We start from the raw sequence: 27,728 nt of genomic DNA on the forward strand, positions 1-27,728 counted from the left end.
TTTTTATTATAAATTTTTTTATTATAAATAAATAATTTTTGCATTTATATAAAGAAAGAACAAAAGCCACAAATAATTAAAAGACTTTGTGACATTTGTTAAAATTATAAATTATCATTTAAATTGTGTTTTTAAAAGTTAAAAGATATTTGTATACATCCACGTGAGTTACAGAAATGTAATAATTTCCCCATGCACATATTTTAAAATGTCCTTAATATAGAAATATTTTTATAGAGTAAAAATCGCACTTCAACACGTGAATATTAGATTACAATAAAGAGAACGCGAGTATGTATATTTATACATAATTTTATAAAAATAGACGAGCTTTGTGGCGGAGATATTTTTGTCGCTGAGGTATGCTTATTAGTTTTAATTTCGTAAAGTAATGAATGATACCTGTGCTTTTCGATATTATTGATTTACATTGATTTGTTATTCTTATAGCTCTCTCTTCGGAAGAGACTGTTATATCTTGCGAGATTACACACACTGTTTTAAATTCCATCGGAAATTGGAAACCGACTTTCGCTTTTATATCAACGTATGTATTCGCTTCCAATCGAGTTTTCCTCTCTTAATGTACGATACAATACTGTACTATATAGATAATTTTCTATTCGTGTGAATAATACGTTCTCAAAAACTAACGCATGAATCCGTGTCTTAATAAAAATTCCTATAAAATCGCCTAAAGCAGCCTCATATATTTTAGCCGAAAAAAATAAAAACATTTTTATAAAGTTAATTTATAAAATAAAAATTTTAATAAATGAAAAAAAGATAAAATTATATTTTATATTATAAATAGAAGACAAAAGATTTAAAATAACATTTAATTTAAAGATTTTTTGTTTCAATTTAAAGATTGTTTACATAAATAAAGTAATATGAAATTATCATATTATATTTTTACACAATTTGTAGAACGCATTATCCATGCAAAGCAATAACTATTCGCGTTCTTCGTTATGCTTTCATGTTCAAACACATATTCAGTCAACACGCATCGATCTTAGGACTATAGTAATCCACGAAAAGAAATACGACAAAACATATAACAGATAGAATAACATCTAAACTTGAAGCCGAAAACGCACGCAGTTTCACTTCTTGTTATAACATCCGTATATCAATCTATAACTACTTTCATATATATTCAAAAAAATGGAAGATGGCTCTTGATAAGAGTAGGTGGAACGATATGTATAGCACCATTTTACAGCATAATTCTTCCATACGCATTATCGCGATACAATTGTAAATACATTACGCTTATTTCAAAATAATATATGCTCACATATGGTAACCGGAATGTTTATATGTATGTACGTATATAATTAGGTATATGCTCAGAGACATCTCGGTCTCCTACTTTACTTTTATACGACTTTAGGCCGCGTCTACTTGAACGCATTATTTTCCGTCAACAAACGTGACGAATAATATAAATTGGGAGTTGGAATACTTCATTTCGAGAGGAAAATAAGAAGCAATGTCTCATCGATAGGTCGACATCACTCTAATAAGCGCGAAACATTTTAAATCTTTACATCTATGTAGAGAAATCCGATAGGTAAACTTGCATAATGTTTAGTGCAGTCAAAAAACGACTTTTAGCATGCTCTCTGATAGAATAACAAGCTAAATTTATTTTACACGCCGATATGCAAATATATACGTAGCTTGTAATTGAATTGGAAATTTGCAAGCGATTAGAATTAGGAATACAGTCTTATGAGCGATTTTTGTAGAAGAAAGTCTTAAACATGTTATACTTTAGTATTCATCTATAGAATCAATTAATTCGAAATTTTAATGACGATGGAGACTTGTCTTTAACTTGATTACAATAGAAATAGATAATTTTTAGGGTTACATCGAACAATATTGAATGAAAACGAAGATAAAAGAAAGAAAAAATATACACATTTTTTAGTAATTGACAAGAATGCATTTACATTCATTCATATATATCCATCAAGATTTAAATTTTTAATTAATACTAGAATAATTCGAGTGATAACATAGAAAAACAATATCAATTCTCTTCTATTATTTTGAAACACGAGTAAAAAAATTACACAGTAAAAAACAATATCAATTTTCTCTTCTATTATTTTCAAATATAAATAAAAAAAATTGCACACGTAAAAAACAATGAAAGGAACAATTTAGAGGCACACACTTTTCCTAATAACTTATAAATATCTGCAAACGTGACATTATTTTTATTTACTGCTAATAATGGAAAATTATAGCGATTAATATTAACTGCAATGTTAGTGTGCAATGATAAAATACAGGCAGCACTTTAGTTTATTCCAGTGTTTTACAACTTTAGTTAAGTAATTCCGATTAACTGTTCATATCTAGGTTAGGCCATCGTGGCTATAAATATACCGATGTAGACAGGAAATGAAAATTTAGATAATTGCGGAAGTTAAAAAATGCAGCAAAAATGTCAGACCTGACCTTTAACATTGTTCTACCAATAATATTATTTTATTCTATATGAGATGTGCCATTATATAAGTATTACGAATATTAGGATAGATTCATGCTTTATAAAATAAAAAGACGACCAGCGTCACGATCGGACGAATCCTGCGTCCCGCGTAATAAAATGATATACATATATATGAACAATTATTATATCGTATGATCACCTAATGTTGCCATCAATAAAATAGTTTCTATTTTACCTATTGAGATTTAATTTCATAATCGATTATGATGAACGATAGTATTTTGCAAAGGTCTATTTTTCTTTTTACGAAATGTTAATGTAATGTAATTATATATTTTGATTTATTTATAATTATAGTTGGAATATAATTCTGTCATAATGTTTACTGCATTTTGAATTAATATTCAGGCATTTACAAATAATAATAAATGATATTTTCGATTAAATATTTAAAGATTCAGTTATCTAATGAAATATAGTTGCAAATATCATTTATTATTATTTAAACTCTAATTTCTTACTTATTTAATCTATATTTTTATTTCCGCGATCTCTAATATTCAACGAACCGATATGCATATAAATATCTTGAAAAAATTGTATCGTGAGCATCGTTATTATTGTGATGCATATATTTGTCAAATTAAAATGCGTATTATTCAATTTGATGAACTTTTATATTAATTAATTTTTTAAATATATTCCAATTACGTGTACACCCATAATTATTGCATATAATTTTTCTACGATTATTTTGCATTTATTATTAGAATGAGATGTACATACGCATTTCGCGACAACAAAATTAAATTATAACAAATTATACTATGATATTTCAAAGATTGACGCTAATATCTGAATTACAATCAATTAACCTTTTTTTATGAAATAACATTCACAATTTTGTGCGGAACATTAACTTTTTTTCTCCTTACAATCTCACCAGTCTCGTTTTTTAGTTGAAATCTCGTTTTGAAATATCGAGGAATATTTGGCCAGCAATCGCGTCGTTTAAAAAGCGGCTTTATTCATAAAACGCAATTATATTGGAGCGCCGATCCCAATCGTATATAAGATCGAACGCACATTCATTAGATTCTAATAAATAATCAAATCGCTGCATTGCAGGGATAGCGCGTTATTTTGTACCTGCGCTGTCATTTATCTCGCGCTCGAACGGAACCTGATCCTGTCTAAGATTGTTTTGTAATAAGATTGTTTTTTCTTATATTATAATTTTTAATTCGCGCGCGCGCATACGCACACAAACTCATACGCACATACATGCATGTTATAGATCTTATTTCTGTAATCACGATAACGTATATTGGGACTCGGTATCCACTTCGTGCTCAATCCACTCTTACCTGTTAGTCTCATACACTCCACTATATGAGCACGTGCGAGACGAGAAAACGAGACGTCGAAGGTTGAGAACCCACTTAATCCTTTAATCAGGTATATCCATCTGTGACCTTTTTCCTGTCGAGGCACGTTCCCAAGGGATACATTGCTTGAGTGTGTTTTACAAGGCTTAGTAATATATACGTATATTTTAATTCGTAATTTATTAAACCCATCACGAAGACTCATCTATTGCGAATAATATTAAATAATATTAAATAATAAAAAAAATTAATTTTATTATCAACGGGTCTTATTTTGTAGTCATTTATATATCAACGTATAAAAATAATATTATTATACTTTATGAAATTTATTTATTATAAAATTAAAATTTTTGTGAGCTGATAATAATTAAAGTAATCGTAATTTTATTATTAAAAAATGATATTTTCTGATGTATATAGTTACAGAAAACTTTAGTATTGTTAATATGTTTTAATATGTTTAGTATAGTTTTAATCTTTTTCATATTAGAAAGTCCAAAAAATAATAAGAATATTTCATAAGATAATTTCTTTGCCTGTATCTCTTCGTCGTTTATTTCATTTTAATGCCCAATTCGCAGAAAATTTAAAAGAAATTAATGATATATAAAACAAAGTTTTGTATGTGTTTGATATCAATGCGAATTACTCTGCAGGTGTACGATAGAGATACATCGGATAATGTCAAAGATCTATTGCAGGAACGCGCAAGAACAAAGATCTGAATAGAACGTATACGACCTATGGGTCGTAACAGCGACTCCTTACCAGGACACATAATCAGTGCGCAAGCCGTAAAATCGTTACGATCTTCTAACTGGCAAAGTTTTGTCCAAATTGGAGTGGCATAAACCTCATAATATCCGCGAAGATAATAAAAAATGAAAATGTCAATGTATAACCTTCGCAGAGAAGCGTCGCGTTTACCTCTTCGATCTCAATTAGCATTCGTGTTTCTGCTCGAGAAACATTCCTCGAGAAACATTCCTCGTAAAAGGGATCCTTTCTTGTCATTCCTGCTTTCCCTTCTCTATATCCTGTCGCAATATTTCACAGCACGTGTAAATTCTCACAGCTCTTGCTCTTACTATCATTTAAGCACATCTTGTTGAGAATTTCCCTAGCAAGATTCAGACTTAGAACGGTTTTGCTATTGTGTAGCCTCGACAATAGCTTGCTTTTGCTGCCCTGACGTCGAAGTTTCTTTTCACGGGTCTCTCTAAGGCGGATTTGCTTCAGAACGCCGACCAGAAGCTCGTCCACATTATGCTTGAGCCCGCTAGATGTTTCAATAAATTTGCATTCGCGCGATGTGGCCAACTGCTTCCCGTCTTTAACAAATTGCAATTTCAAAATAATTGAAATTCCACGCAAAAAATCGATAAAATCCGATTATATTCAGTCGATTTTAAATTACTTATGCAAAATCTAAAGAGTGGATAAATCTAATAAGAGAGAATATATAATCAACATACACAATTATTTATAATTATAAATTTCAAATACTCTTTTTTTGCATGTAATTCATATTAACATTATTTACTGCAAATTAAATTTTCCATTTCTTAAATTAAAAATTATATATAACAAGCAAATAAAATAAAAGCATAGAAATGAAGTAAAAGCATTGTCTACAAATTTTATTCGCAGTATTTTTTTTACCATTTGCCGAAATTATCCGACTTCTCGCGAGGTCAGACTTGTTGCCAACAACGATGACTGTATGTTCCTGAGTGTAATGTTCTTGCCACAGATAATTTAGTATCTCTTCAGCCACTTGAAAGCTCGTACGTGAAACAATTGAATAAACCACGATGCAAGCATGTGGCTCGTATGTCGACAAAGAGTTTTCGACCTAAGAGATTTTTAAAAAATTTTTATATATATTCTGACATTCATCACATAAAATGAGATTAAATGACTTTAAACGCTTACAGCTATAAATATTATGTGAATGTCTTCTTTTATAAAATTATAAATAATTTTATTTACGATGCTATCTCTTTCTCTTATTTTTTGTTATTTAAAAAAATTTAATCAAATTAGCTGTTAAAGTCATAAGTTAAAATAATAGATTATTAATCCACATAATATAATTCAAAATATATTTGCAATTATAAGTGACAAATAGCATTATAAGTTTGATACTGTATTCATCTTCAGTAGATCTTCGGAAGAAATTGAAAAAATGCATGACAGAAGATTTTAAAGTTTGACTGAGTTAAAACTTCAACCGAACAAAACTCCTTAATCAAGTAATAATGCGACAAGTTGCAATATATTGTAGACGAGAAAACAAACTCGACAAAATGTTTAGTTTAAAAACTTACATAAATAATAACTAATAAATAATAATTTTGCGAAAAAATATTTTAACGATTGTTTCAATGATTTTTATGACAATAATCATTTTTATCAATCAAATTTTACATATTACACAAAGCAATATAAAACTTTCGAATACTTCAATTATGATTTATATATTATTCGTATAATAGCTTTTTTATATTGTAATTGTTAAAAATTGCCTTTGAAATTGTCTTTGATTTTCTTATCAATGTCGTTATTTATAATATCTATATCGCGTTAATATAATATCTATATCGCTTCTTGCAAAATCAAATTGCACAAATACAAGTAATTTAGTGAACTTTGCAACTACAATATTAAAGTTACAATCCTCGTCGATTTACGACTTGGTACATGAAATTCGCATTAACGCACGCTGAGCGGACTTGGATAGGTAACTCGACAAATCCCGAGAATAATTCAGATTAAGAAAGTCAATTTAACATGGATGTCGAAGTATAATTCAGGATGGATTTTGTTCAAAATTCAATTATATAAAAGCAAACTTTTAGAGAAAGTTAATTTCGTTTGTTACAATTAAATTACAAATTATTAATGCGCGTTTATATTTAGTTTTAAGAAATTACATCTATTGATATGCTATTGTGACATAAAAAAAGAGAGAAAAACGAGGTAATCAACAAAAATACATTAATAATTATTTTCTCTAAAAAGTTTCAACTTTAAAAAAATTTGATATTAAAAAACCACTTTATATTTACAAAGAAAAGAATGGTATTCTTTAAAATAAATTATAAAATGCATCGCTTTTGCAAAAAATTTCTCGCAATTTCTTTTGCGTATTTCTCTGAATTTGATTCAAGACTATCACTATATTTTATGTTATTACTCTCTAATTCCATTCTTTGATCTCTTATCAATTTTAATGAGTTTGCTTTTATCTAATTTCGTAGCAATTACGTAAAATAATCTGAGAATGTCATCCTCTCGTCATCGCGATAAGAAATAGAAATAATTAAGACATTCTAAAGGCAAATAGAATAAAGAACAATTTTCACCAACAATGGTAATGGCAATAACTTTGCTTCTCTCACCGACAAAGTACATAATATATAACTAAAATAAAAAAAATATTACTTAATCTCTTAATTTGACTTGATAAAAGAAATAATCGTGTCTTTAATTATAATGAAAACTATAAATAGAATATGAAGTAATAAAATTTTAAACTGAAATCGAAAATCTTCAAATAAAAATTAATTTAATACATAATAAAGGAAAAAGAAAAAGAAAGAGAGAAAAAGAAAGAGAATGAAAATACAAGTATAATTGATAAGAATAATATATCCTGTACATATATTCACTTTCTCTTTCTTTTATCTCTTTTGTATTATATTTTTTAATTATAAAATAGCACACAATTATAATGCGTCGCATTAATATGAATTCCAGAAAAATTCGCCTGTGACACAAGAATTGCGAAATACACAGATACAGCAAAATTCATCATGTTTAACGAGAAGAATTTATTGAATGACATTCTCAGTCATATATTGTATGAGAAACAATTCTAAATATCACCACGAATCCTTCATTCATAAGCAAAATTATACATTCCGACAACACTGCACAATATATTGAGTTAATGAAAAGATTCTGCTTTGCAGATAATGCGTAAGATACTTTAAGATATTAAAATCGAAGGAGTAGTTTAATATGCTAGCAGTCAATATTTATCTAAGCCCAAGATTGATGAAATTGTAATGCTATGCAAAATTTTCCTAAGTTCTATAGAGTTTGTTAGGTACATTAGAATTAGAGACAAAGGTCTACCTCAAGGCTTTATATAAATATTAATTAACTAAAGATATAAGAAATTATGTGCATATTGTACATATAATAATAAATAATGAATAAATAAATTTAAAAAAATATATATACATAGATATAACTTTATTATACTAATACTGCTATAACTTTATACGCATAATATAATATAATATAATAAATAATAAGATTATTGTTTATATAAATTTTAAAAATAATTTAATACTCACGCTCATTTCAACATGCGGATGATCGATAAAGATCATTTCCGATTCCTCGCCATCTAACAAAATAGAAACGGTTTTCTCTCCGAACTCATCATCTGCAATATAAAAATGAAAGTCTGTGCTAAATGTTGTTGAATATTATTTAACTTGTGATTCATGCCATATAAAAAGAATATATCAAACATTAAAAAAGTTTTCATTCTATCTCATAATCTTTCTATGCTATGTAATGTTTATTTAAAAATATATTATCATAAATGTTTATTTAAAAGTACATTATTATTCATTATATATTATCATTCATTATTATTATTCATTATATATTATCATTCTAAATATATACGTACTCATTTAGAATGTAAATAATTGTAAGCTAATGATAACCTAATTTGATATCATTAGATGTGCTTTACAAGTCAAACAATAGTAATTAATATAAAATTCAATTATTGTTCTTATATATTGTTCTATTCAAGTTATTTAGTGAATTTTAAGTCATTTAATATACGTATATCTTATATAATTTCTAATAATAATAAACAGATGTCCACTTCTAAATAATTAATAAATAATTGAAATTTTTAATTGATGAAATCTCTTAATGATCAAGATTGTATGATATACATACATAAATATGCATTTAGGTCACACAAATAAGCAAACTTGCTTTTTGAAAAATCTATTTTATTAAACTGGTAGACACATTTGAAAATATATTATTATTTCTTAATTTGTGATAATCTTAACCCACGATTCATTAATTTTTCATAGAAAACGTTCAGTTTGACAGTAAAATAATTTTATCTCTATCTATAAAGGATCAACCATTGAGTTGAACTATATTTCGTGAACTATTTCATTACTTATAATGATGGCAAATCGATCACAAGAACTCTGCAAAAAAATAAATTGCACTGAGATAAATATAAACTATTTTGATCTTAATGTCGATTTTAATTCAGAGAAGGAATTGAAGAAAAAAATGTTCATAGAACAAGAAAGAGTGAAAAATAAAACATAATGAAATACTGCATAAAAATTATCATATAAATACAAATTTAGAATAGAAATATTTATGAGCTTATTTTTTTCTACTGTAATATTTTTATTTAAAAAAGATACAAAAATACATACAATTATTATTCATAATAATTATAGATAATCTCTTTTTCTTTTTTTAGAATATATTCTAGAATATATTCTAAAAAAAGAAAAAGAGATTATCTATCAAATTTTGTCCGTTTTTTTCAATTTGTAATAAAACTAAAATGATCTTGAACTCTTTCTTAAAATAAAACTTTATCGTATAAAATAATTATCTAACTAAAAATATTTAAATAACTTACATCATAGAAGACCTAATGGAACTGATTAAAGTTTGAACAAGCAGCAAAAGTTTCAAGGAGGAATGTCAAACTAGTTTAGTATAGTTAATATGCTATACAAACTTTACAATTTGTCGCATACAAGTTTAAACATCATTAGCGATCCCAAATTATGACTTATTTTTACGAATCCATATTTTCTCATTATTCCCGATCGACCCGAAATATAAATACGGAATCAATATACAAGGTATTTTGAAACGATTGTGTTAAACAATTTAAAATCTATCGATCATATCTAACCAGATACGATATATTCTCCTTTATTTTCCAGCATTTTCTTTATCTGAGAAAAACGAATCTATCATTGATTGTTTCTCCTTAAACTTTTACATTTCCAGATAGCGATAAATTGAATTTACTTGTAACAGACTATATGGAGTATTTTGAGTATATAAAGTAGATAAATAAACACGCAAGGAAAGAATATAAGTTGCATTTCAGCTACAGCAAAAGAGATTGTACAGATGCACTTTATATAAAATGGCAAATGCAGGGAATAAACATGTATTTTATTAAATTATCAAAGTATAGAAAAATATGATATTATTTGATTTACATTTCTTGTTCACAATCATAATTTTAATAACAGACTATTCTTCTCCTAATATATCTTTTTAGAAAATATTCTCATATGTATTAAAAAAATATTAATCTGTCTTTTATATATAGCAAAATATTTAAAATATTATAAAAGAAATGATTTCATAATTTTCGCTAAGACTTTTCATCAAACACAAATCCAATAAAAACGAAGAGATCTTGCAAATGAAATATCATAAAAACATTACATTAAAATAATAATTTGAAATAAAATCTTTCCAATAAAGTTATTTAAAGGTTCGACAATGACTCATGTAATGCGAGGCTCTTGAATAACCAGGATTAACATGATGAAAAGTTGCATGCGAGAGGGATGCATCCTCGTGAACTCTCGATATTGCGCACCGCGCGTTCTTACACGTGGCGTTTATGCACGTGTATGACCGTTTGCAATCACATAAGGGAATGAATATACGAAGCGCAGTATTGCGCTTGTGTGCAAAACCCCGCTTCGTACACTGGAAATTATTGGTGCTGCAACATGCTGTGACCGGAATTGCGTGAGGACGCAGAATTGGCCTCTTCATGCAATGTGCCTGTCGAGTTTCAAAGCCGCGCGATCCAGCGTGGTGCAAAACGAGTAAAGTGAATTTTTCTCTCCGCGTTATTATTAACTACCTTTGCTTTTCAGAGAAGTGGGCGTAACGTGTCTGCGCCCCGCGCAAACCGAGAGATTGGTTACACCATATGTCTTTAAGCACGTTAGTTTTAATTAAAAGTTAATTAAATCAGAAAAGGTTAATTAAATAGCAAAAGTTCCATTTGATCGATTCTATTTTATTATCGCGCAACAAATTTGCGTGCAAACGAAGTATAAAAATACAATAAACATTGGCGATAAACTTCGAGAGAACAAAATCTTATCTTTATCAACTGGCATTATTATCTTAACAAAGGAGAAATTGTTCAATATATCTGTTCTGGATGTGTATTTATGTAGAAATATATAGGATGTTTTAAATTTCTTACTTTTTTGGTAAATAATAAAAAATTAAAGAGAGAGGGAATTTAAAAACTTCGATAAACAATTACGTCTATTAAAAAGAGAAAGAATTGCTTGAAATTATTCCAATGCATAACCATCCTTTTGAAACACACTTTCAAGTGAATTACATCAAGCGTCGTGCTGCAAAATCCTATATCACAGGTAGAGGACAATCTATCCTTTTAATGGAAAATCTTAACTCCCCACGTTTCTTGTTGAAGGATATCGCGGTATTGTTTTACGTGCGAGGATGCACAAACTTACCTAGACTGGCATCATACGTATTTATGTATTCACTCGTCATGAATTGCGAGACCAAAGCGGTCTTTCCCACACCGGAGTCTCCCAGCAAGATTACCCTATACTTTGAAATAGTTTCCTCAATGTCGCTATCGGTGCTAGCGTCTTGCCCGCTACAACAAGAACCTTCAAATGGTGATTTCTCTCCTGACACGTTGCTATTTCTGGAAACAGAAGGAAAAAAATATTGAGACTCGTGATAATCACATATAATGAAATATTTAAAATATTAATGGAGATAAGTGTTATATAGATTAATGCCAACATCATCAAAATGAGAAAGAAAATTATTTTTCTAATTAATATCTATTCGCTTGTAAAAAAGAATAAACAAATTTATTCGTATTCTCGTAAAACGTAAATGTTCTTATAAATAAGTTTTACAATGATATCAATCTTATCAGATAGAGTTCTTTTTATTTATAAAATAACGATTTGGAGAATATGAAGTATATAATCTTTCTCGTAGTAAATCTTCATATCTCTATCTTTATATCATATGTTTACTTATCACATTATTTAAATTCATGCAGAATTATTTTGCTCTTGCTTTTATCTCTTGTATCACGTCGAGAATATGAAAAATGCATCCTCGTTTTTTTCTATCTTTCATATCCCTGCCTTCCACCTTTACGTCTTATGCAAATTTGTCCGCAAAAGAAACCTTTGCTAATGTATAATATGATTATGTGTATTCTTTTGAACATAGATATACATAATATACATAAATAATAATTAAATTTTTTATTTAGATAATTAATCGTCACGATTTTCTCTTCAATCTTTTCAGAATTATCGCATTTTATTCGTCCGCTAATGTACAATGATATATGAGTTGCTTCGTGTATTCCTTAATACCTATACATATTTATCAATGTATGAAAGTATATACAACTAATGCAAATAATGTGTTTTTATATACGGGTAGATTGTATTCGCTTTTGTTAGAATAAGAATTCTTCCTCAATATTATATCACAATTTTAAATAATAAAGGAAAAAGTTTTTTCTCGAAAGTTTCAGCGTCGTTTAATCCTTAGATTTTTTTATTAAATTAACTACATTAGTCTTTCAAAAATTAACTATTTTGACAAAGTCATTAATTCTTTACATTAATTTTTCCTAGGAGCCTTTTAAGTATTTTGGAATCTCATAACCATTATATTCCTTTATTAAGTAACATTGTATACATTTGGCCGAACATCGGTTTAATCGCACAATAAATGCTATTGCAATAAGCTACCGTCTATAAGCATACATATATACATATAGTATACATATGTACATAGGTTGCATATAACATCATTGTTCGAACAATACCACAACTTCGAGTTAACTATTGGTGCCACCTGTAATAATTATCGCGTTTTACTCGTTTGCCAGTGTACAATATCAATCCGATGGATTTCGGCGTCCTCCAATGGCCGACAAACCGAAGCTTAACTTTGATAAGTTCGCAGATTACAAATGTCAACCGTAATACTCGCGCAGAAATGATATGCAATTATTCATAAATCAAATTTTGAGAAGAAAATTTAATTGTGCATACAATCAGTGCAGTATATTTCATAAATACGTATTAATAATCAATCTCGCGATTATGAAACGTTTTATATGATTAACATTATTAATTATTATTTTACAGAATAAACTAAAAAAGAGAGCAAACAGTAGTTCAATTTATAGTAGAAAAATGTAGTTCAATTTATCGTTAAATCGCTTGCTCGTTAAAGTTACAACATGTGTATATACCCGAGACTATATACAAGAGCCATCGTTATATTTAAAATCAGACAGTAGTACATAAATAACACAAGTGCTGATGTTATATCAAAGTTCCTACACGGGATTATTCTCAATAATATGCTTGCTACAGTAAGAACACGGAAATAGAAGCAAAAATATGTCTGTTATCAATCAAAATAATCTTGTCGATAATATCTTAAAATGATTCCTCGTTAAATCGTTCATTTAAAGTAAAATTCCTTACAAACATATATATATCGATCATATTTCATCATGTTTTAATATTTTAAATCTATTATAAACTTGCATGAGAAATATAAATATAAATATATAAAATATAAATATATAAAATATATATAAAAAAAAATGTGAAATATATATTTTCTAAAAAATGTATTTAAGTAAATATACATTTTAATATCTGCGCATATCTATTTATTTAACCATGTTTAATAATGATATATGTATAATGATATATGTATTCTATTAAAATTATATGTTGTTACTTTATATAAATCTACTATAATTTACGCATATTTTTGCAATTATATACTAGAGATTAGATTTGCTATTATTAGATTTGCGTACAAAACGTCAAAAATAATATTGTTAATTTAATTATTAAATTTTTATTCTGTGAGCAACAATAAATTTTATTTTATCTTAGACAAAACATGTATTAAAGTATCGATAACTCGAATTTAATCGATATAATAAGATTATGAAAATAATTTCTAAGAATTTACACATGCGAAGCCAACACTTAATTTTCAGTTATGAAGTCAAGACTACAAATCTCAATGAATTTACATTATATTTCCAAGAACATTTTCCGCCTGATTTTCTACCCATGGCACATTTTCTGCTCATGGAAATATCCAATTACGCGATTTACACGCAGACAAATCGAAAGATATTCACATTTCTCCAGAAGCTAACAAGGCTGTGTCCCTTCTCTTCATCACTGCTGTTATTCCGAGCAGATGAATATGATATAATATCTCAAAGTCATTTCGTTTTACGTAATTTTCTTTAGTGCTTCCCTTAAAGAATCAGATAATATATATATCAAATATTATTTTTGGAAAAAGTGACGCGAATTTTTACAAAATAATAGATGCAGTAATAAATTAATATTAAAAAATGGAAATTAAAACAATATAAATTGTAATTAAAAATAATTTTGAAATTGTGTTTTATTTCTTATTTTTTATTTTTTACATTTTTTGCATTGTTAATTTTTGTAATAAATAGAATGAAATTCCATTTTTTTTGTAAATGAATGAGTTTGTAGATCAGATTTGTATAAAAATAATAATAGAAAGTATTAAATAGAAAACTCAACAAAGCTTAAAAGTAAACATTTTTCTAATGTCTTCATCAATGCATTTCCATCATTCTCGCAACATTTCTTTTCAAAAAACCTATCTCGAGGCAACAGCATATTATCCACACCAATATTATAACTCATCGTAAATTAATGTTAAATTATTATAATGTCGGAATAGAAAGCTTTGTATTGCAAAACAATGATTTTAAAATAGTTTTATATTTTCAATTTTTCTCTATCAATTTGCTATTTTGTTATAAAAAAAATCTATTTGAATTAAAAAGAAGAATGTGAAATCGCGTCACTTAAGGAATTAAAGAGAAAGAATTAAAGAGAATTTTGCAGATTCCTTCAAAAACGATATATAATTTTTTTTCAATAATTCGCAAATTCATGTTAAATTAAAATCCCATATTGTTTGCGAGCATAAAAGCGATGTTTTTCCTAGTGACTTCACATCAATGCACTGACATCAATAAAGTTTATGATTCAACTGCGGAAAAATTCTTCGGAATATCTAAATAGCGTGAAGAGTAATGGTGTAAAAGCTCAGCAGAACCCTCGATCAAGCCTCACAGGTATACGTCGACCCGATCGTTTGCCTCAACTGAAATCAATTTTTCCTACAATTAAATTTGAAGATCACGAAGTACATTAAACATTTATGAGTTTCTTGCCATAGACACGATAAGTGAGTCAGCAGAAAGAGCCGAATTTCTCTCCCGGAAATATATTTTGTTACTCTGCGCAGTAATGATCAAATCTGTATATTACATATGAGAAAAACCGTTATAAAATATTATAAAATCAATGTCAGTGGTAATATTTAATACTATTTTATTAATTATTTATTATTTGATTAAAAAATGGTAATATAAACTATCTTTGTCAAACGCGAATACAAAGAAACAAAAGCGCGTATATAGATAATACGAATTACACGACTGCATGAACATCTATTATTAATCTCACTACAAAATCAGAAGTAACAATTTCATCACTCACCGTAAAATAAAATCTCTTGTGAATATTCACATGTGTTTCATTTCGGCGAATTCATTTCGCTGTATGCGTAACATATTGTTACAATAACGATTGTCTCTTCGACTCGGATGTAAAACAAAAGAATTCATTTTTTTGTTAACAAGACCACTAAATAAAAATGTCGGATTTATTGAATATAACGTTGAAAGTAGAAATAATTCCTGAAATCTACCGATTGACTTTGAAATTCAATTAAATGTAACCATTACGTCATTAAAATCTTGTCTATAAAACAAGTTAAGTTGAATTTTTTGCTTATCTTGAGATTTCTATTGAATATTTTATTCGACATACACACACAATTTCTATTTGTATTAAAATAATATTAGCGTAATATAATAATAATCTTACAGTTATAAAAGAATTTAATGAAGCTATTAACGATCTTTGCAAGAAGATTTTAAAATTCAATATAGCATAATACTTAATTTAAAAATAAGCGATTTTTTTCAGACATTACACTGATGTTATCATAGATCGTGCGTACAATTTTAAAGAAATTATTCGAGCAGTAATTTATAATTAGTGGCAAAACCTGATACTGCAACTAAAGAGATATGCGATATAGTTAAATTTCACCGTATTTCCTCGCTAAGCTCGCTGATCCGTAACCGCTGTACAATCCAAAAAGGCTATTACTATAGAACCCCCTGGGCTGGATGGGTTATACGATCGCCAATGTCCATGACCCGAAAAGGTCGCGCGGTTGATCTATTGTTCGTGAAAGTTACGAGTCCGAAGCGATCTATGTATATTGCGCGTCAAAAACCAAGCGTGTGCTTTTACAAATGATTTGTATCGAAAATATTGCACAAAATAAAAACTTCAAATTTTTTATGAGAGAAAATAAAAATATAGGGGAAAAATCTTTCAAAATATCAAACAAAAGTAAATTCTTATTGAACGATTCTTAAAGTCTCCCAACTAACGAAAAATATATTATTTAATCAATAACAAACTCTTAAAAAATTATATTCTTATGAAAGTTTGTCAAGTATATATCATGTGGTCAAGTATTATATCATATAGGAATTTAATAGGAATAATATATATTTGGGAGAAAGTATGTAATTCAAGATGCAGATACTAAAAAATATTATTTTACAATTTCATTTTCCTGTTAGATAAAAAAGAAGCGTACCTTTGAGAATTTCTATCACAAAGCGGAAATGTTCAGCACACTCAGATTACAAATTGATTGCGCGTATCGGATTAATTTTTTTTTACTTTAATTTTTTTTATCTTTAATATGAAACATGAAGAATTGTTGCCCATTGTTGCTTTGTGTGTGTAATGTTATCAATTTTTATTCACTTAAAATAGAAAAATATATAATTGTAAGGAAAAATCTTCTAAAATAAAAAATTGTATATCATTAGTACTAAATAATTAATGATGTTAAATGATTATTGATAATATAAAATAATTATTGATGTTTAATGACGTAAAGAATCTCCACTGCTCCTAAAGCAACTCTATTATCGAAGGTTAATTTCGCTTCTAAGAAAATAGTGAGCATGGCTTTCGAAGGTTACCGGAGGTGGCAGATTAATTATGGCTCCAATTAAAAGACGTTGCCCGCCCTCGATGCACTACATATCTTCTGACCTCTAGTTCATTTAAGAGTTTTCTGGTTAAGTATAAACGCGTATTTCAGCCAAAAACAATTCGCAGCAGTTATGCTTGGCACGTGGAAACATACACGTGAATATGTGTACTTGAGCATGTCAAAGTATATGGAAAGAAAAAGAGGAAGAGAGAAAGATGGCAAAGAAAGAGGAGAAAACAAACGCAAATATTTATCTCGTCTATTTGGAGAGACGTGGAAACGCATCGGCAAGAACAGAAAATCTGCGCAATATATTAAGCTTGAAGATAAAACAGCTGTCGTTCAAAAAATTTCTTTCATTTTAGCGTTGGTTACAGAAAAATCTTATTTGCAATGGCAGATTGTATATTTTAAAAGATTACATTTTATAAAATATATTCGATGAAATTAATATTAAATTATTAACTTTTATAATATTAAGTTTTCACATTTCCAAATTCGATGTTTCTTAGCTTTAATTAATTAAAAGAATATCATTTTACAGCCTAAATTATGTAAAATTTATAAAACTTCTTTGGAGATAAATCTTTAATATCATATAGAGGGTGTATAAAAAATACCGGGACGGTGAAATATCTCGAAAACTAAGCATTTCAGAAAAAAATGTTTCAGATAAAAGTTGTAGGATTTCAGAAGCTCTATTTACTGACGCTATGAGTTTAACCTTAGGTGGCGTCGCCAAGATCAGAGCAAGATTACATAGAATTTTTTAAATGGGATCCCTTATTTTTTATTGCATATTCTTGCAGCTTATCTCGAGAGTTTTCCAAAACACTATAATTAAGTTAGTTTTTATTAAATACTTTTCGAGTTATAAAGCTTGAAATAATTTCTTAATTTTACATAAACCGTAAAATATCTTGTAAAATATTCATTTTTCGATTACTTTACCTTAATACTTTTATGTACAAAATAATGAGAGGAATCAATTGATGTAAAGAAAACACATAGTTGTTTCGAAGAAAAAATATATAATTTGTAACAATTACCTGTTAACAATTACCTACTTTTTCTTCAAAACAACTATGTGTTTTCTTTACACCAATTGATTTCTCTCATTATTTTGTACATAAAAGTATTTAGGTAAAGTAATCGAAAAATGAATATTTTATAAGATATTTTACGGTTTATGTAAAATTAAGAAATAATTTCAAGCTTCATAATTCGGAAAGTACTTAATGAAAATTAATTTAATTATAGTGTTTTGAAAACTCTCGAGATAAGCTACAAGAATATGCAATAAAAAATAGGGGGTCCCATTTAAAAAATTCTAGATGACCTTGTTCTAACTTTGGCGACGCTACCCAAGGTTAAACTGATAGCGCCAGTAAATAGATCTTTGAAATCCTACAACTTTTATCTGAAACATTTTTTTCTGAAATGCTTAGTTTTCGAGATATTTCACCGTCCCGGTACTTTTTATGCACTCTGTGTATAATTTTCTTATGAAAACATATAAGTTATATATTTGTTAAAAATATATAATTGAATTATTATAATTAATTTTGTAAATTAATTGTGAGATTGAGGTCAACTTATAATTTTACGCCGAATGGTGATTTTCTTTTTATTCAATGAATTCGTGAAAAAAAGCTTATTGCACAATATAAAATATAAAAATATATATCGTGACGTCCATAGAAAAAAGAGGATTAATGGATGATTTTAACGCAAAAGAGAAACGAATAATAAATGATTGAACAGTTTTTCGTGGAAGCGACTACAATAAAAATGCCTTTTAACGCTTTTATGAGTTAAAAATATTTCTTTTTCAGCTTACATCTCACCCGTACAATGAAAAAGCCGGTCGGTAATAAAACTGAGCTTACAACGAGCACCGGCAAAGTCGTGACTATTTTGAGAGACGCGCTAACGAGATGTTACTCGCTTCGTAGCAAGGCTGGTGATGTTCGCATACCAGAGGTTGGATACAAGACGAAGTGGACGTGACTATTAAACATGTAATTTTTTTGCGCACTAAAAAAGTTATGGATGAAATTGCTATTGTATTTTTCCCTTAAAAAATATTATTTTTTAAAATAGATGTAAAGGGTAACATTGGAAAAGTTATATTGCTGTTAATATTAGCCGTTTAATCGTTTAATCTAAGATTATTGTAAAACTTTGAATTACAATTGTAATGATAAATTTCTCGAACAATTTATTAACAACGATATGTTGTTAGAAAAAAAATTTGAGATTTTAGTACCATTCGCTGTTTGTAATATGCTATATTGATTTATAAACAATTTACAGCAATCTCGCAACATTAAATTCTTTATAATATAATTCAATTCTTATGATATAAATAAATTTGCAACCTTCAGTACCAAGATAGCGCATTGCTACGGCGAAGTAAGCCGAGCAGTTTATCTCACAGTTAGTGTCACCTGCAAATTCCGCCGAGAGAAAATCCACAGTTAGACACTCACACGTCGAAATAATGACTTGAATAATTATTATATTTCTCAACATTAGCTAACCGCAAGTGGCGTCGAAATTCATCGTCTGCATCGTAACACTATTTTGGACGAAATCCATGACAATGTCAAATTTTCTAAGTTAAAAGTTCTCTCTCTAGTCTTAGAATTCTAGTATCTGAATCATCGATGACGATCGCTACGCGAGACTCTGTTGAGAGAATTGGCAAGAAACAGTACCGTGAGTCATCCTTTCCCGGGAAAGAAGAGTGATCGAATCAATGATCATTGAGTCTTAAATGGACGATGACTACAGTTTTGAAAAACCGCCTCACACAAGAGAACTCACCCATATATTTTCATAATGTATTATAAACACTCAATGTAAGATCGCATTAAAGAGTGACAAACAAATCCAAGCGAGAAAATACAAGTGTGACTATTGATTCATCAGTGACGTTTCGCAAGTCAGTGCCAAGAAAGCTGCGAATACACAGTACAATACACAATATACACAGTATAATTGCTCAGTTTGAAAGATGAAATGCATATTTCGCATAAATGATATGCGCATACCGAAAAAACTCAATTATCTTCAAACGAACTATTCTCTCTATAAAATACAAAATATTAAAATATTTATTTTATTTCTTTTTACCAAACCTATCACGAATTGAAAAGAAGCTTGCATACGTGTATTTTAATTTTTCATAATGCCATTTCTCCTTTCCATGCATTTTAAAACTACCTTTTTGTTAGAAACTTTTGTTAAAAAAATGATCTTTGTTTTGAAGCTATACATAATTTTCCGCAAAATTTCCCTTTACATTGTATGACATTTACGTGTCGTTAAATTTTAAGCGCATCATCATCATATGCGAAGAGAATATCTCAAACATTCGTGATAGCTCCGCAAACTCTCCGAGCGCGATTGAATTCTCGCGGATTTGCCATAGTAAGGACCGTTTAACGTGTTGCTTTCTATTCTGTTGACCGACGCCGTAACTTTTCGCTATTATATTCAATACAGAAGTATGATATCCATGAGCTTTCGTTTCAAAAAGCGTGCGATGCGACATGACCGCTTGTTTACCGAAGAGATTTTCGCGGCACACGTATATATTGTACACACATACAATATATTTATTCTCTGGCATGTATAACTCTACGTTGCATTTTAAATGCGTTCTCTATTATTGAGAAAAATAAAAGTTTTAATTTTGTTATTAAAATTTAGCTCTATCAAATTTATTATTAGAGATTAATATGTCAGGAAAAAAATAATGAGCAATTATTACAAAATTTATTTTTCTCTATACAAAATTTATTTTTCTAATAATCTCGAAGCATTACAATTAAAATGTAATTTCCTGACGATGACGAATTATATATTTTACTTTACTGAGAATCTCTACATATTATATATTTTACTTTACTGAGAGTCTCTACATATTGATTTTTATAAAGCTTCAAGCAATTTTTTTTGTGAAATTCCTATTATGGGATAAGCCCAACTTTCTCATGATTTTCATTTATTTTTCGGTAGGGGTTCTGCATGAAATAATCAAATGTCCTTCCCACGATATTTCTATAATGTAATAGCGGCTACCAGCAGGATGGGGCTGTATTGACGATTTTGTGAGGGAGCAAAGCAGATTCTGGGCTGTATAAAAATAGATTGTACTTTGTTGGCTTCAAATTGTAATATTATATAGTCAAATTTTTGAAATCCGAAGCTCCTTATATCTTCTGACGACAGTCTCACATAAATAAAACATTATTGCGATATATTATTGTTTAATTATTTTTTCCTTTCTTTATGAAACATCATCCGTTACGTTATTTTGACATGCTATCTCTCCTTGTGAAAGCATCATGCTATTTTCAGGCTTTGCAGAAAAGTACACGGAAATCCATTTATTTAATAAAATATTTCACACAAAATAATTTCAATAATTTTATAAATTATATATAAATATACATATATAGACATTTCCTAGAGTTACGAATTACTATATGCAAATTATGAAATTCATTAAATTTATTATTTATCATACAGTATATAAAATTTACTTCCACTAAAAGTCCATTTGTAATATTTTCCCGGAAAACCTTTTATTTATTCATTTTATTCGACAGTTGTATAAATATGAAAATTGCATTAAAGAATCGTGTCGAGAAAGAAGCAAAGAATTGCATATTTTACGAGATGCTCGAATAAACATAGATTAGAATGAACGCTCTAGTGTAAAAAAGAAATAAGAGAACAAATAAAGCTGCACATTAGCGTGAATTACATTTCGAAAGGTCGATTAAAAGTGATAGCTATCTCGTATTTTTCTAATAATGATTAAGTAATGTATATTTTCTATGTTAAATTATTGCAACAAAAAAATGTAAAGAATACATACATACACTGAATATACACACCCATATACACACCAATCATAATTTTAAAAAAATTAATACATTCAGAAATTCATATTGTATTCACACACTTAGAAAAATTATTCACGAGTTTAATTAGATGTTAAATAGAAATTATTATAAAAAATATCAGTAAAAATTAATGTATACAATTTTAGTATTTGCTCAGAAAAAGAAATTTTTTTGATAATGGCAATAAAAAAATTGAGTAAAGATTGAAGTTGGATTTTCTAACAAATTTTTCTTTATTTATTTTTGGATTATACTTTTTTATCGTATATTATTGCTTTAGACTTTTTTTATCGTATATTATTACTTTAGTCGAATTTTATTTCACTATATTATTTCTAAAAATCGTCGGGAAAGCGAAAAATTATATGGAATTCGCAACACGTTTCATTTTAAAATGCATAAGAGCATTGACTCAGCATTGCATCCACATTGCACGCTACCACCGGTCGAGATTCCACGAATATTCCACATCGTAGTTTTTCACGTTTCCCCCGCTTGTTGATCTTTTGCCACGTGATCATAGACTTTCCCTCTCCGCCATAGTGCTACCAGTTTAGAATAACCTGAAGCTCCGACATCCGTACCATTCGTGAATTTAATCTCGTATAGTTCGCGTCCTTGTGTATTGCCTTCGTAAGCCCCATCGAAAGCGCCATAAGCTTCATCATGGAAGTTGCCAAAGGTAGGCTTACAACAAATTGGATTTTACGTTTCAGACAGTTCTATTAAAATTATTACAGCTGCATTTATTTCTATTTTAGTTGATTTACAATTACACTCTTAATTAAAAAGATCTCTCGCGCTTCGCATTTTATTTCAAATAGCTTAACTTTCGATAGATTTATTAATAAAAAATAATAAGAATTAATAAAAATTATTAATAAATAATGCTTGAGTCGGACAAATTTTTTATTAAATATGATAGTTTCATATACGCAATTTCAGATTCTTATACAAAGATAAGAAATATCATAATCTCGAGTAATAATGTGCATAATTTTTACGACTTGCAGATATCTATTATAGTAATATTATCTCTTTTATTTTTAATCAATTTGACAAGCTCGCATAGATTCTGTATTTATTCATAATATATAATTAGCTGTGATCATTTCTAATATACGTATATTATCTATTAATTGATTCCTCCATTACTTATTTATTTTATATCACTTTTCACACATCTCTTATTATAATTTTAAATTTACGGTAAATTATATTCCTCCTATTTTCAGATATAAATTATTCGCTTCAAACCTATTAACCATGTTACAAGTCCTTAAAAAAATGTATACAATAAATAAAACTGTCTATCAATCTTTTTATACAAGTAATTCAAAAATCTTTTAAGTATTCAATCCGATCGTGTGAAAACTATGTGATTCTTTCAGTGAACGATTCGAACAGCAGCCTCGTCGAGCAATCAATGAATATAACGTCAGCATCAAAATCTGTCTTGGCGGAAAAATCTGTACAAAGTATCCAGACGAAGTCAGTCGTAGAGTCATCGACCTCGATTAAATCCGTCACTTCCTCATCCACCAGATCACACCAATCGATGGAATACGAGGAAACGATCGAGTATAACGATTAGTGTAATTAGAAAATAACATAAATCCTCTCAATAAAAAAAGACTTGACGCAGGGAAAAGCTAAAAACGCGATAAGATTCGGCTCAATTTGATTCATCATTTAAACATTCATCCTCGAACGCTACTTGACGCTATTCCTCCTGCGAAAAAAATAATCGTATCATATCAAAAATAATAAATATTACTCAAAATCGTAAGAAAACGTCGAAGAAAAATTAACGATGGAATTCCGTGACCTCTTCTCCAATTTCGACCTCGAAGATCTACGATCGATAATCGAGCGGAAGAGTCAAATCGACCGATTCAGGCGTTCAGTTGCAGGGCTGTGCACCGAAATAACAAGTCTGTCGCATGCACGGTCTATGCAGCAATGCGACGAGAAGAAATTCCACGAGTCAGAGGAGACAGACAAGAAGAAATTGAAAATGTGCCCGTGAAGGAACGTTCAAAAGCCTCTGGCTCTCATCCAATCGATGTGGTTCGCCGCCAATTCAACTTTTTCTTCTTTCTTTCAAATTTTTTTTTCCTAATCGACTCATCGCTGTCGATCCTCGAATAGATCGCTTGACATGTGTGACTACTCATTTATCTTTGTATAATGAAGTTTTTAAGACATTATTAACGCATTTGTTCATTGACCCTTTTTCACTTTTTAATAATTTATAATTAACTATCTTATTTATTAACTCATTCTTCCTAATTTATTAAATATGTTCATAAATAAACTACTTAAGATATACATATATAATATAAATATAAATTGACATAAAAATGGATTATACTCGTATTTAATATTTCCATATATTTTAAATATTTGCGCATATTTAGATGGAAATTAAAAATTAAAAAAAAAATATTTCCATTCTTATATTTCTTAGATTTTTTAGAAGCTAATATAAAACTAATATATGTATATAAAACTAATGTATCAATGATGAGACAATTCTAGTCGTGACACCAAAAGAGCAATAAAGTTCTATGGCATTAGTTAGCACAAAGCTAATACCGAAAAAATTTAGAAGGAGGTAGTCTGAGGAATAACTTATTATATGTTACTAAATGTATAATAATGAATCGCAACCTTCTCATATCATTTCTTTTCTCTTTCTTTCTTTCTATTTCTCATTCTTTGTACTCTTTCATAATAATACTAAACCGAGCTGATACGTACGACTATGGCCTGGCAATGATAGGGAGAACTGTGTCGAGGAAAGGAAATATAATTTGAGGGAAGACGGATATCGAGGATGGTAGGGCGATAAAGAGAAGCTATCAAGGGGAGGGGGAGACACCCTTTTAAAATTAAATAATGCTCTTAATTGCTCTGCGGAACATGCAATAAACAACGATGAAAGTTTTAGAATCGCGCGCCAAGTTCAGTATAACACCCTTTAGAATTCACTGAGAAATAACTGTTTCCCAAGGGAAAGCGCGTATGGGAAAAAAGAGGGAGAAGAGATTGGGATCTTGGCACGGCGGTAACAGAACAGGGGTTTCAATATCCTGTCGTTCACGCAAATGGAGCAAATACTCGGGAGGATATGGGAATTCTCGAACGCTTTAGCAACTGCGGAACACGAATCGAATGATCCATGTGAAGCGTTTGCACTTTCGCATCTTCTAGCGAGTTGACTTCTGTTTGACTTCTGTTTCTCACGATTGATATACTTTAAAAATCCACATAAAAACTGATAGAAAGAGATGTTTCTTTGATCATGCGTTTTTTGATTGGACAGAATCATATGGTGGATTAATATTTGATGTGAGTAACCGCAATTTCATGAATTTATGATTACATCATTTTATATATATATATATATATATATATATATATATATATATATTCTTTACAAAAAACAATTGTTACAAATATTAAACATTAATTTTAGAATTTTCAAGTAGCTCTTCTCATATTTTATTTATATTATATTTATATCTTATAAAACAGAAAATCAAATCAACTACTGCATGCAAATTTTTATAGAAAATAGCATTAAGAATCATTAAGTTCTCCAATGTATATTTTACTTGAATTACATTTCTATCGAGTTTTAATATACTCGATCACAAAAGCGAGATGGATCGTTTACAGAAATCCTCGCGAAAGCAGGTCACATATATCATCGAGACAACTTCCATTCAGAAATTCTGCACGACGGAAAGAAATAGATCGCGAATCGTCGGTAACATTTTATTTGATGCATCTTTTATGCGACCGAATATTTAGTTTTGACAGAAACGAGATGACCTTTGTAAAGCGATATTCACTTTAAATTAATGCAAATATCCTTCATAAAAGAAAGTCTTCGCAAAGTTTGATGTATTTTGTTAATTTCGCTATAAGCTATTTTATTCGAGCTTCAAGAAATACGAGACTGTATATCTAAACGTATATTTGGAAAAAGTTTCTCTTCTCGAGCGAATATTGTGTGATTTTCTTGACGCCTACAATCTTTTAGCCATATCATGATAAACTTTCAGATTTATCATGCTGTAAATACAACTTTGGAGAATTATTTCATTCTGAATGTCAAAGAAGCCCCGCTGGCAAGGGACAATATCTATCTCGTTTCTTCCAAAATATACTTAAACAATCCATCATGTTATATCATAACTGGACAGGATTTTAGTTTAGGCAAGTACACATATAACAGAAGTAAAATATGTCGATAAAAGAAACATTGAGTAAAGATAAAAATCGATTTTCAAGAAATATTCAAACAGTAAAAGCTTTCATTACAAAATTGATCCATCAATTCAAGAACAAACAATAAAAATAAAAGACAAATATTTTCGCAAATAGAAGGACATGTAAAAATTACTAGTCTTGTTCCTGTAAAGACTATTTACCAAAAAATCTTTCGTGTCAAAATGTTATTCTACAAATAAACGTTCGTCTTCGCGTACATTTATCTTTACTTTTCTTGTTGCGGCAATCGGGAAATATATTTCTTTCGGATATTTATGCCAAATTGAAACTTTATCACAATTTTATCATACCATTTCATAGTTAAGGTTTTATAGAAGACTTCTGTTTTCAAAAAGAAACAATAACAATATCAATAATATATAATCAGTGTATTTTGCTTCTTTGTTTCTTTAATCTTTAGCAACTCTGCTTCAATAAAATAACCAAGATCGCTTCGTATTTCTATAATCGATATAATATTCTACATACTCTTATGCTGGTTATCTATTAGGTATAACGAGTGTTAGAATTTCAGAAAAGATTTTATGTCCGGATTATTTATTTATTTTAAAATCTAATTTCTACTTCTAATTTCTATTTTTGAAATATCACAAAATATGCTCCACATTTCTAATTTATCTTCAATATATGATATACATATATGTATATATGTATATATGTGTGTGTGTGTGTGTGTGTGTGTGTGTGTGTGTGTGTGTGTGTGTGTGTGTGTGTGTGTGTGTGTGTGTCACATGTACGTAATAATAATACATATAATACGCGCACAATATGTATCATAAAGAAAACTGTAAACGATTGTTTTAAATTGCCATTATATATATATATATATATATATATATATATATATATAAACACATATATATGTATATATATGCATATGTTGTAAATTGAATGTGTGTATAAAATAAAAAATGTATATTCTCATAATCTTCACTATATCATCTTTTTAATTGTTTAATTTTATAGAATTTATAGAAAAATTCAATATACATACATATACGGATGTGTATACAATGTGTACGTGCAAAATTGATTTACAAATATAATAAAGAGAGTTAATTCTCTCCATAAATTTCTCTTAGGAGACTCACATCTGTAGATTTGAGAGATTTTTTTATAATATGTATCTTATAAGAATGAACTGCGACATCCGAGATTTCAAGTTCTCAGATGACATATTTATATTATCACAGTGTCCGTTCTGTGTGAAAAAATTTTTTCAGTTCATGGATACGCATTCTGGCCATCTCCGTTACGGTTTATTTATGAAAGTTATTCCGTTTCCGATACAATTCACAAACAAAAATAATCTAGTTGCAAAACGCTGAACTCTATCTG

At 28.7% G+C, this 27,728-nt stretch overlaps 1 protein-coding gene and 1 long non-coding RNA gene across 4 annotated transcripts in view; one reads left to right on the plus strand and one right to left on the minus strand.

The window, feature by feature from the left end:
- Positions 1-4,445: 4,445 nt before the first annotated feature.
- Positions 4,446-27,728, minus strand: part of LOC105258030 — a 37,995-nt gene continuing 14,712 nt past the window's right edge. For 2 of the 3 annotated variants that reach the window (XM_025412241.1, XM_025412242.1), the window contains exons 5-8: positions 11,466-11,665; positions 8,232-8,344; positions 5,527-5,719; positions 4,446-5,195 (exon numbers count right to left, since the gene is read on the minus strand). In XM_025412241.1, coding sequence (XP_025268026.1) covers positions 4,915-5,195; positions 5,527-5,719; positions 8,232-8,344; positions 11,466-11,665 — 787 coding nt within the window. In that variant the 3' untranslated portion in view covers positions 4,446-4,914. The remainder of the gene's footprint in view (positions 5,196-5,526; positions 5,720-8,231; positions 8,345-11,465; positions 11,666-27,728) is intronic. The other variant, XM_011269081.2, reaches the window with a different exon arrangement.
- Positions 22,566-24,298, plus strand: LOC105258029. The gene is made up of 2 exons (XR_889710.3): positions 22,566-22,770; positions 23,480-24,298. It is a non-coding gene; the product is annotated as an uncharacterized LOC105258029 (long non-coding RNA).

This window comes from Camponotus floridanus, unplaced genomic scaffold (genome assembly GCF_003227725.1).
Source record: "Camponotus floridanus strain SB8 unplaced genomic scaffold, Cflo_v7.5 scaffold5, whole genome shotgun sequence".
In the NCBI taxonomy this organism is placed as follows: Eukaryota; Metazoa; Arthropoda; class Insecta; order Hymenoptera; family Formicidae; genus Camponotus; species Camponotus floridanus.